This window comes from Anoplophora glabripennis, unplaced genomic scaffold, assembly GCF_000390285.2.
Source record: "Anoplophora glabripennis isolate ALB-LARVAE unplaced genomic scaffold, Agla_2.0 scaffold1052, whole genome shotgun sequence".
In the NCBI taxonomy this organism is placed as follows: domain Eukaryota; kingdom Metazoa; phylum Arthropoda; class Insecta; order Coleoptera; family Cerambycidae; genus Anoplophora; species Anoplophora glabripennis.
The window spans coordinates 27,750-40,593 of NW_019417551.1; the positions used below are offsets into that span (position 1 = coordinate 27,750).

At 32.6% G+C, this 12,844-nt stretch overlaps 1 protein-coding gene across 1 annotated transcript; it reads left to right on the top strand.

Annotated features, from left to right (window-relative positions):
- Positions 1–277: 277 nt before the first annotated feature.
- LOC108914113 (odorant receptor 4-like) lies at positions 278–12,103 on the top strand. Its single transcript, XM_018719829.1, has 5 exons — positions 278–402; positions 2,150–2,249; positions 3,619–3,723; positions 10,746–10,901; positions 12,032–12,103. The coding sequence occupies exons 1-5, from the start codon at positions 278–280 to the stop codon at positions 12,101–12,103; spliced, it is 558 nt and encodes a 185-aa protein (XP_018575345.1).
- Positions 12,104–12,844: the final 741 nt, after the last annotated feature.

Consider the following 12,844-nt stretch of genomic DNA (forward strand, 5'->3'; position numbering starts at 1 on the left):
AAATGTTTTCCAACCAAAAAATAATTTTCAACTTCTACTAACAAAAAAGGTTTTAAGCCTCTATTCGCATGTAAAAACTTCACTTTTAGTGTTCTGTTCTGTAGCAGTATTTTCGTCAATGGTGAATCCATTATTTCATAAAAATAATGATCAGGATTTAGTAATGCCTGCTTGGTATCCATTTGATATCTCTACTTTCTTGGTTCATAACGTTGTTTATATTCATCAATGTATAGCAGTATTTTATACTTCTTATATAAACATTTACGTGGATATAATGTTGGCTGGATTTGCAACATTTATTGCATTGCAATGTGATTTACTATGTGACAGTTTGAGGAAAATACCTAAAGAAAAATATGTACTAAACAAATATGTTGAACATCATTGGAAAATTCTAAGGTAAGTAATTAGATTGGTTAAGTATCGTGCTCATGGAAGCTTCAATTCTGATTTAGTAGTTATTAATGTGTCAAGCAAAAATATGTTAATGCCACCAAACTGCAAAGATAAAATGTGTTTTTCTCCAACCGTCACAAACTATGATTTTAACTGTCAGAAGTCTCTAAGGTTGATATTTTCCTTACTGAAAAAAAATGGTATCTTAACAACAAAAGTATTCACTTTTAATCCTTAGATTAAAAGTGTTAATCAAATTTTATTCAACATTATTTACAATCATTTTTGTTTATCCACATTGAACAAGTATTAAACCACTGAAACTGCCACTACCTTCATTCTTGTAACAATTCTCAAAGAAGTCCAACACGTTTTCATTAATAGTTATATTATTTTCATATGTTGTGAAATTAGAAATAACAACGGTGCTTGGTTTATCATTACCACTATCAACTTTCAGTATTCTTTTCGCAATATTTTCTTTATTCAAAAGAGTCTTCGATGTAGCCTTCCGCCACAGTGTTCGATTTCCATCCTCCGTGTCTTTTAAAACAAGTGGTGTCACCACCGCCGTCAACTAAAATGGCAGCAGACATTCGTCATAATGCGTGTCCACTGTACTTTTTCCAGTTCAGTTTCAAAAATGCTGCCACTTCTAGCGAGACGGCACTGATTTTATGAATACTGACCACCATTCCATGACAGTTTCCACTAACATATCTGAGAAATAATCGACGTTCTATCAGTCCTCTTGGTTTTGGTATTGGGAGTTTTTATAATTAAGGCGGATTTCACATCTTCAATATTATCAATTGTTAAATTAAATAATTCATAAGAACGGCATGCGCCTGCAACCCCCAATGTTAGGACGACGTATAAAGAAGCTTTTTAAATATTGTGTTCTTTTATTTTTAAAGCGTTTACCTTCATCATCAAATATATATTATCAGGTGCACCATTCAAAAAACAATCAAGTTGCTCTTTTGTAAATACTCGCGACTTTTTCGGTATATCCCTCATTTTGTCTCTTGAAAAAATCACGTGAATATTTGCTTGTATCAATCCCATTCTTTATATCCAACGTTGACCATTGAATGTTGTGACCAAAACGGCTTCATTTTATTTACTATGTTTAAGAAATACACCATCAATACATTTTTGAATGCAACTTCCATCCATAAAACGTTGATGGACACATTCATAAATTTCTCGAAATTTCTTTGGGAATACAATCACTAATGGACTCAATTAGCAATACGGTGACTAATGTTTGACAAATTGTCCATGACTGCATCGATGTATCCTACTTACCTACTTTGCTTTATTATCCAAATTTGGTTTGAATAATTTCAAAGCACAAATTAATAATAATTCAATAAAGGATTTAGGTAGGAGAAAACGTAGCATGTTTTATTCGGATTGAAAGTGTCTTTTTTTCACAATTTTGTATTTGCGAGGCGAAGCTAAAAGTACCTAACACTTTTAATCCTAATATAACAATATACTATTATTTTGATTTATAAATACTCTATTTGTACATAAATTTTCGCTTAGGGAAATAAAATTTGTATTGGCTTTTATAGAAAATTAAAGTAGTGCAGAAATGTATCGAATCTCATGGTATGCATAAATTGAATACAGTATTTTATGAAAAAATATGCCGTGTCAATTTTCTGTTTAAAAAATGCAGTACATTATGGTATGTTACAAAATTATTAATATCAATTAATCTTATTTCATTTTGTTTTAGTTTTGCCAAGGATACGGAAACACTTTTCAGTCAAATATATTTTGGACAATTTATTAATAGCACGTTAGCCTATTGCATGACATTATTTTTACTAACTTTGGTAAGTTTTAAGACATAAATTATGTATCTATTTTCCAAAAGAAACAGTATTTTCGTGTTAATATGCATTTACTTGTTAAACTATTACTAAAGATAACTAAATAGAAGAATGACAAGAAAATGTACTCAAAATTTCAATACATTTGCATCTATCCGTCTTGGTATCAAAATAAAATTCATGGAACACTAATGGTGTTAAATACAATTAAAATTTAAAGAAGATAAATTTAAAAGTATGTTTAATTTTGAACCGTTTCGAAATTTGAGCTAACAATTTTGATGTAAAATGTTTGTCTTGATTAGTAACTGTAATATCTGTTTTTCTGAATATACAAACTTTCAGTAATGGTTTGCTCTTGTGGAGCTTGTGAAAATATTCTTAATCTTGTAGAGTTGAAATTGTTACCCAATTCCCATAGAGATAAGAGAACATCAATATATAAAATGATATTTTCTCTAAGGGAGAAGAATTGGTGGTTGTAATTTCTATTGGTTTCACATACTTTCTTCTATCCAATTTATTTTTTTGACAGGATTCAAAGTTCTTTATAAAGGTTTTTATATCGTTTTTCATATTAGACCATTAGGCAAGGGAGATAAATGATTTTCTAGAATTTTAGAAAGGTCTTTCGGATGTGGATTCGCTAATAACTTGTGGTAAATCTTTAACTTTATATCTGTATTTCTATAACTAAACCTTACAATTGAATGGAATTTATTCCACTTTAAAGAGACAAATGAAAAACGGATTCTAGGCAGACATCAAGGAAATATAACACATAGTTAGTTGTTGTTTTAATTTTACTAGTGAGTTGAAAATGTCTTCAAAAGTTGACGTATCCCAATGATGGTCTTTAATGAACAAGTAAGTTTTTCATTTCCTTGGAAAATGCAAACTATATCGTTTTTTGGGGATTTTTATTTTAATTAACTTGCGTGATTGTTTTGCTTAATATCGTTTGACAAGTTTTCATTATATTCTAGGTCATGATGAAATGGTCTTAATTTTATAGCTGCCTCCGAAGTCTGATGTAGTGAGATTTTTTTGAAATAGAATGGAAACGTTGGCTAAAAAAAACACCTATTATCTTATTATTTATGTTATGTAAAGACATCAATTATTAAAAATAAAGAATTAAATAGTATCAAACAATTTTTCTCTATTTTGGTCTTCATCACCAATATCCTACCTTTGAGATTTTTTCTATGTCTCTTCATGATGATTCACTTTAAAAAATTTGTTGAGTTAACGATAGTGTGTGTTAACAACTGTGTGCTAGAACTTTCTTGTGGACAATTTAATATGATTCTGTTCAGTACAATTAATTAGAATTATTAAAATTTTGTAGCTGGATTTTGTATTGTTTTAGGTGGACAGAACCAGTTTTGAATTTTTTTATTTAGTATTTTATCAAACTTCCATGTTTTGTTTGTTACTTGTACCCTGTTGGTTTTCTTCCGAAATAACAACAAAGGTGAGTTTTAAATGAATTTGTACTCGGACAGATACAACGAGGAAAATTAAATTGGAAAGCCTGTTATATTTATATTATTTTAAATAGAACAAGAGTATCTTACTCGGTGCAGCTTAAATTTTATTTTGAAATTAACAAAAACATGGCAAAAATATTTCAAGACCTTTTAATACATTACGATTTAATCAAAGTTACTATTGATTAAAATTAATACAGCACAAATTCTTCTACACAAATAATCTGAATGTGCCATATTAAAAGTGAAAGCATGTAAAATTTAATAAGTCAAACCAGCCTTCGACAATTCCTGGTTATTTGCCGACCACCTATTAGAGACCGAATCTGTTGCCTTGGTATTTTACCTGGAATTTCTAAAATTCCAGTGTCAACCAATATCTGATTTGTGACCTCACTTTTAGTAGTAAATCTTGAGGCCGCAGGTTAAGTAGATTGTCCTGACTAGGAAGATCCCGCCACCATCACCGCACCAAGACATCATCAAAGAGGGACAACATGTTGTTGAACGAAGATGTCCAAATCCTGTTCGATTCCGAACTGATCGTAGAAGCTGGAAACTCAGACTTAGGAAAATTTTTTGTTGAGCTGAAGTAAATAGACATGAAACAGGAGAAATTCCGCTGAGACACCTCTGAAACTGTACAGGTTTATTAAGGACAATTCTGCATCGCCGCAACTAAGACACCGCTCTCACTTTTGTCGTAGCGCCACCGCCGCCTGCTTGTCATACCAACCGCGGCAAATATACCACCGATCAGCCATCCCTCTGTCCAGCTCAGCACCAGCACCATCTACAAGAGAGTAAGGAAATAGAACCTGCATTTCTATGGATGGACCGATTCCGTGGAGCTTTGGAGAAACTCTGTATATCCTAAGAACACAGCGACATTCCAACTTCTGCTGAACTACTCGACTCGTATGAAATTTTTCAAAGTAATGTTTTAGGAGCAACCGTTACTTACGGAATTGCTGAGATGACTTTATTGGTGACTGCAAACATTTCCCTCTGTCAGCCAATTACTAATAGTTCCTGGAACAAAAGATATAGCACCACCGCTAACAGATAGAGGTATATGGCCGAGACTACCTAGTCGCTTTACAGATTTTGCTATGCCGACATAAAGAATTCTTTTTTACACCGATATATGGAAATGTGAGTCTATATCGGTAGTACATCCGTTAAAGATAAATCCAGAGCCCACGCTACCTGATTTGCAAAGGAGAGGTATACGAAGCCATTCGGCGAGATATAGTGGCCAACCCCTTTACTGCAGCGACCATTAGCTTCTTCCGTAACCAGATACCTTCTCGTCCACCTGCAACATGCCTACCGGCAAGGTCCCAGATGCCTTCGACGACCAGATCTGGCATTGATCCTCTGGGTCGGAAAACTAAAAAAGAACCGTACCTATACCGTTTTACCCTAGGCTCGCCTCGGAAAGCATATTTGCTAACCACCCGGATAATCGACCGTACATACCAATCTGGATTCAGAGCAAGACCTAGGCCTTGATATATAACGTAACACTCCGCTCATATGTAGGCGACCGCATTCATCCATTAGGCCTACATTATAAGACCGTTACCACGCCCGCAGGGCAGTAGGCAAATGGTAACTTGGTTACAGTAGCCAAGGTGTACCAGAACAAATGTATCATCCGATGTTGTCTAAGAACACAAACACAATTTCTTGATAAATCCCTTCGCCGCCATCGTTATCCTGGATAATAAAGTTATTTCAACACCTAGCAGCAACCTAAATCCCGAGGACGTTCTTTCATTAACCGCATCCCCGAAAGAAGAAGAGCAGCTAAACTCCTTCTTGGAGACCGAATTACCCCGTTTGAAGGATTTACATGGTATCATCGACTTGATACAACACCACATCCACCTTTCGCAATCCGAACCGATAAAAAAATAGAATCGCATGCAAAACCCAAAAAGGACATTATCAACAACGAAATTAATGAGATGCTACACAATGGAATAATGGAACCATCAAATAGTCCATGGAGTGCACCCGTTGTTATAGTTCGCAAAAAGGAAATCCAAGATCCTATATCGATTTCTGAAAAGGCAACGAAGCTACCGAGAAAGACGTCTACCCGTTGCGTTAAGTCAGTGGAATACTGGACAAGCTCTGCAAGAGCCGATGCATCCCCAGTATACAGGGTTCTTCACGGTAAGTGGCCTATTAGACGTTTCAGAGGAACCAAAGACAATATGACTCTGAAATTTTATTTACGGGGGTTATCAGATATGTTCTCTTCAATGAAAATAAAGCCATCAATGTAGCACTTCCGGTTATACCGGAAGTAGCTGTCAACTTCGTTATTTTAAATGGAACACCACATATATTATTGCATTATCGACAAGATAAATTAAAAATAAGTCAAAAATGTTAAAGCTACCCTGTACCTAAATCTAACCGTTTTCGAGATAATCGTCATTTTGCAAAAATTTTGACAGATGCAAGCGTTTCGAAAATTCCTTATATCTTTCTTCGTTATGGGAGCTTTCACTTGGTTTTCAAAATTACCTGAAGAAAATTATACTAAGTGTCCCATTTTTCACGTTACATTTTGAAAACTTAAAACCGACAAAACTTTTTATATTCAAATGGATCACCCTATATCTTTCTACATCATATTATAGAAAATCAAATTCTCTTTTCACGGATATAGTCAGTGTAGGAGTTACAATTTCAATTTTCACAGATATTTGCAATTTACTTATATTCTCAAGAATATTACGTTAAAAATATCATCAAAGGTGCCTTGAAATTCAAATATTGGTAGTGTCATTCAGTATCAAGTATTTGCTCGACAAAAAAAATGCAAAATAATATTCTAATGAAGATATTTTGAATTATTTCTATATCCATGGAACATTCACCGTGAATCAAAATTACTAGCTGTATTTCTCTGATTTGGTATTTTGCAACTGAAACAGATAAGAACAATGAATTAAATTATTTCGGTTGGTTTTCTTAGAATTTTTTTCTAATTTTTAATGTTGTAAATGTTTTTAAAGAATAGCAAAGACAATATATAGATAATTTCAAATAACTAATAAATACATTATTATAATTTTATGATATTTGGAATGAAGTTGAGATGATACTATAACTTACAATTTTGGTTACTGTACATTTCATTGTTTTCTTAATGAAAGGATGGTTATTTACTCTTTATTGCACTTGCAGTTGCTAATAATAGTATCCCAATGGAAGGAAATTTTATTAGGTAGGTATTATTTTTTTGTAAATATACCCCCTCATTATTTAAAAGATGCAACAAACGTGAAACAACGCACTTTATTAATGTAATTATGAAAAAAAAATGAATGTTCTACAAAGAACGCTATTGTATGTAGATAGCCGAGTTTCATTCTCGTCCAATTTTTCAAATTTTGCAAAATACCAAATCATAGAAATGCAGCTAATACTGATTCATGGTGAATGTCCGTCCCATGGATATAAAATATCTTCATTAAAATAATTATTCTGCATTTTTGCATTTTGTCGAGAAAGTACTTGATACTCTTGTAGAATACTGAATGACAATACTAATATTTGCCTTTTAGGGCACATTTGATGATATTTTAATATATTCTTTAAAATGTAAGTAATCCGCAAATATCTGAGAAAATTGAAACTGTAACCCCTACAATGTCTATATCAGTGAAAAGAGAATTTGATTTTCTATAATATGATGCAGAAAAATACAGGGTGTTCCATTTGAATTTAAAAAGTTTTGCCCGTTTTAAGTTTTCAAAATGTAACGTGAAAAAATAGACACTTAGTATAATTTTCTTCAGGGAATTTTGATAGCGGAAGCTAGTGCATCTTATGTTCTTTGTGTATTCCGAAAAGCAAGTAAAAGCTCCCAGAATGAAGAGAGATATAAGGAATTTTCGAAACGTTTATATCTGTCAAAATTTTTATAAAGTGTCGATTATCTCGAAAACGGTTAGATTTAGGTACATGCAAGCTTTAACATTTTTGATTTATTTTTAATTTATCTTGTCGATAATGCAATAATATATAGGGTGTTCCATTTAAAATAACGAAGTTGACACCTACTTCCGGTATAACCAGATGTGCTACATTGATGGAATTATTTTCATTGAAGAGAGCATATCTGATACAAAATTTCAGAGTCATATTGTCTTTGGTTCCTCTGAAACGTCTAATAGGCCACTTACCGTGAAGAACCCTGTATATTTATGACAATACTGGCAGATATCACTTACCGCTGAGAGCAAACCGATCATTGCCTTTACTGTTCCCGGCAAAAATCTGTCCCAATTTTGTTTCATGCCTTTTGGACTTCACTCGGCTCTCGCTACATTTCAGCGATTCCTAGATGGGATCATTGTACCTGAAATGGAACCGTATGCGTTTGCTTACCTGGATGACATCATCGTGTTAGGGGAGACGTTTGACAATTCACGAAAAGTATTTCGCCGACGGATAGTTACCTTGCAACTAAACCCCAACAAATGCTAATTCTGCAGGAAGCCACTAAAATATCTAGGACATATCGTCACCGCTGAGGGAATAAAAACTAATCCTGAAAATGTAGAATCAATCGAGAAATTTCCCACACCTTGAAACATTCGACACGTCCGCCGTTTCCTAGGAGTTGCTTCCTAGTACCGACCCTTTGTACTGGCATTTTCCCAGATTGTTACATCGTTAACTCGTTTATTTCGGAAGTTACCGCTTCAAATGGACCAGTGAGTAAGAAGAAGCCATTAAGCACTTGAGGAACTGCCCACCGAAGCCCCGTTTTTAAACTGTCCATACTTGAAAAATCATTTACACTCTAGACCGATCTCTCCGACTATTGATTGGAAGCAACTTTGACACAGAACATTGATTAATATGACCCAGTGATAGTTATACGAGTAGTAGTCGTACTCTGCCTGCCGTCAATGAACGGGAGTGTTTGGCTATGTGAGGTATAGAGAAGATGAGACCGTATCTTGAAGGCTATCATTTCACCGTCCTGACCGACGATTAATCTCTGCGATGGCTGTATTCTATTAACAGTCCCACCAGCCGTCTAACCAGATGGAGCATATTGCTGCAGCAATACGACTGCGAAATTAAAAACCGCAAGAGAACCTTAAACCAGGTAGCCAATGACTTGTCCCGTTAACCGATGGAGAGAACTTCTTCTGCACCAAATATCGGAGAATTGTGCGCCCTTAATATGTAATTTATATTAGAGATCTTTCGAAAATTATTACTCTTAGACGATGCAAATTCTCTAATTTGTTTTAATAATTCTAAGGGCTACTACAAAGATCTGAGGATAGTGACAATCAGATCCCACAACTCAAGGTGTATATATTATTGGATGATGAAAATTCTTTATTTCTACTTAATAATTTCAACTGTCATTGCTCCAACCTGTGGCTGGTGAGGATCATTTGCTCTGATAGGATGCTTATAATAGGCCTATATTTTAGGATTTTTGAGGTATACTAGTGACACCTCTTTCCCACGACTCGAAATATATCTTTTTTGATCTTCCATCTTGAAAAAATGGTAAAGCACTAAAGTTTTAGGAATTTCACTTACGGCCTCAAAAACCAATCGAATGTTAAATTTCGGAGACGTAAACCAAATTTGTGTTTCTTTAAACATTATTTTGTCGCTTATTTGAAATTTTATAATTACAGTGATATACAGGGTGATTCACAAATGGTGACCAAAAATTAAACCTCGTATTTTTTGGTGAATTTTGAGGGGAGTTTTTCCTATAAAACATTGTGCAAAATCTGAGGGCTTTTCCTAAAATTTACATGTTCCAGTGGCGGAGATACAGGGTATCGGTGGCATATTTTTCTAAATAAAATAGTACGCCACTACTTTACAGTCATGATATTTTCGGATTCGTCTTTCAATTTACTACAAATTACTACTCTCTTATGTTTTTCGAAAAATGCCTGATTTTCGAGGAAACTTAAAAAACTAACTGAAAACACTTTTACTTAAATGACACCACAAGCACTAATAATTCGGTTGTTTATTAGCCCACTATGTAATTTTAAAAAGCATTATATTCAAATATCGAAGTTTGTTCTCAGTTCGTTTTTAAGTTTTACTCGAAAATCAGGCTTTTTTCGAAAAACATAAGAGAGTAGTAATTTGTAGAAAATTGAAAGACGAATCCGAAAATATCATAGTTGTTACCGTAAAGCAGTGGCGTACTATTTTATTTAGAAAAATATGCCACCGATAGCCTGTATCTTCGCCACCATAAATTTTAGGAAAAGTCCTCATATTTTGGACAATGTTTACATAAATACATGTGCCCAATTTCAAATGATTTCACTTACTAGTTTTTAAATTATTTAAAAAAATTTAAAATATTTTTTTTATTAAGTCAGATAAGGATATTTTTTTAAATAATTATGAGGAGTTGTGAATAATAAATGACTTAAGGGTGAAAAATTGAACGAAATTAGTTCTACCAATATGAATGAATATCTAGAACAGGACAAAAATATTATGAAACACCTTTTGTGATAAGGAATGGGATAATAGGGAATTTGTAGATTTGTTTAGTAAATTTAACAACTAAAAATACACCCACTCACTGGTTCCATGGTAATCTTCACGATGTGCAGGATAAAAAATACCAAATTATCAAAACCAGTATAATGATATGTACATATTAGCATGATCAGAAAAAGAGGAGAACACAGAAAGCAAGAAATATACAGGGCGCTTCGTTAAAAAAAAACACAAGTTTGATTTTTCTATGAAATTATTATTTGAAAAATGTCCTAAAATGTTTGTACCAGTAAATCCTAGATAGAAAAGTAAAAAAATGTGAGGGGGGTAGAATGTGAATACCCCAGTAGATATAGAAAAATTCGGAAATAGAAACACACCAAGATTTTACTTTGACATGACATACACAACTGCTATCAGTTTTTTCCCTAAAGTTAACTGATACTCTGTACTCATAATTATTCTTATTTTTTAGAGTAAGAACATTCCAATTGCCGCATATGAATGTTTTTGGACAGATAAACCAAATTATTTCAAAAAAGATTTATTATTTTTCATACACATGTCACAGGAACCAATTAAATTGTATGCCATTGGATTCTTTCATATATCTGTGGAAATTTTTGTAAAGGTAAGTATAACGAAGGACAATTGTCTTATAAAAAAGCGGTGAGTGGGAGAGACTCATCACTCATTTTAAAGCCTAGTGTTTATTTTTTTATGCTAAAACATAAGGAATAATAATAAGAATGGAACTAATCATTAACGGTATAATGTAAAAGTAACATTTTTTTAAAATCGTAAGTAAAGTCATGTTAATTTGCAAAAATAATAAATATTTAAATATCACTAAATTTCATCTATCCCTCCATTGAAGTGGGCCACCATATATTACATATTTCTAATTTTTGCGGCATAACACTTTTAGAAAAAGCATTTAAAAAAATTTTTTAAACAAAAGTTTCACATTTTTTGGTGCTAAATCGAAATCCGCAATAAAAAAGATATATATTACTTTATTTGAAACAACTGACTGGGGCAAGGTCCATTTACTATTAATAATGTAATTTTACAAACAAGAATCATTGCTGTATTCTTACTATGCAGCGTAAGGAGAAAAGAACTCAACTTTCGGGTGCCCATTGAGACTTAATCCCCGCGATAGGGGAAAATTTTTTATAAATTAGCCGAAAGACACTTTCCATAAGGATACGACGAGGTCCTTTCAACAATGATAGTTTTGAAAATTTTTATATAAAATGTTAAATAATAATTCAAAAAGCATACTTTCTTTGAATGGCAAATAAATAGGTACTGATTTAAACTTTTTTCATCGGAAAAAAGCATGAAATTCTGCTTTTTCAGCTTTTGCAAAGCTTGATATATTCATTCTCGTACCTCTAAAATCTCAGAAACCATATTAACGATTTTTTATTAAAAATTTAACAGAAGCATACAGTTTATTTCAAAATTTAATCATTAAAACCATTTATCATTTTTTATGGAATTTGATATAGGTACTAACATTTTGAGGGGCATTTCTGATTAATGAAAATTGTTTAATAAAAAACACTAGTGCGGCTTTTCAAATTTTGTGTTATAAAAATAACTCTTGTGAATCTGAAAGGCACCAAAATGACCAAAAATGCAGAATTTCATGCTGTTTTTTTAACATTTTGAAAAATATTTAAAATATTGATTCTATGGATTGGTGTCCATCTGAACGCGAGCACACTGTATTTATACATCACATTGTTTTAGATTCTACGGTTATCTCTCTCTTACTTTGCTGTATTGAATAACTTAATGGGTAACGAATCTGAAAACAAGTAGAGATATAGGGTAGGGACAATTTAGATTATATTCTGTTGTTTTATAGTCACTAAACTACAAACGACGTTATGTTATAAACACATCCAGCAAATTCTATTAGATAGTTAAGTGTAAACTAAATGTAGCACTTGCTGTATTTTAAATAACTGTACTTTATTAATCACTAATGCAATAAATAATTATCAATTTAGATATTTTTTATTTTATTAAGATTTACATATTTCTTCTTTCAGACATTTTGCTATTTACAAAATTAATGATCGTTATGATCAAAAGGTTGACTGTTTTATAGAATATTCTGTTCAAGGTGACTCATTCTGGAAAAGATTGAAAGTAGACACAGAGAAAAATTAATATAGGTGTGTTCTGCTCTTTTTCGATCTAAATCTAGGGTAAACTGATTATTTTTCTATATACAGAATTAGACAATATTTGTCAATATTGGCTAATTCAGTAATTCTAAAGAGAATGGAGGAGACACGGAGTATAAAGACTGAAAATACCATGCACACAGTTAATGGAAATCAGCAACTAGTCAAATTGTCTGAAAATGAAATATGTAATAATTTGAGATGTCCTAATCAAAAAGTTGTCATGGGCCCAAGGCCAGTCAAATTGTCGAAAATACCTCGTTTTTGCCAAAATTTAGTTCAGTAAACAAAGACACATAAAAATAAAGAAAAATTTCGTAAAACTAAATGAACTACTTTACCCCAGCTGAATGTTAGGGCTTCATTTTCA

Excerpts from the sequence above, each read along its gene's own strand:
- LOC108914113 (XM_018719829.1), top strand. The coding sequence starts at position 278 with ATGTTGGCTGGATTTGCAACATTTATTGCATTGCAATGTGATTTACTA. Across the intron at positions 2,250-3,618 it reads CATTATTTTTACTAACTTTG|GTGGACAGAACCAGTTTTGA; the intron begins GTAAGTTTTAAG and ends GTATTGTTTTAG. Across the intron at positions 3,724-10,745 it reads CTTCCGAAATAACAACAAAG|AGTAAGAACATTCCAATTGC; the intron begins GTGAGTTTTAAA and ends CTTATTTTTTAG.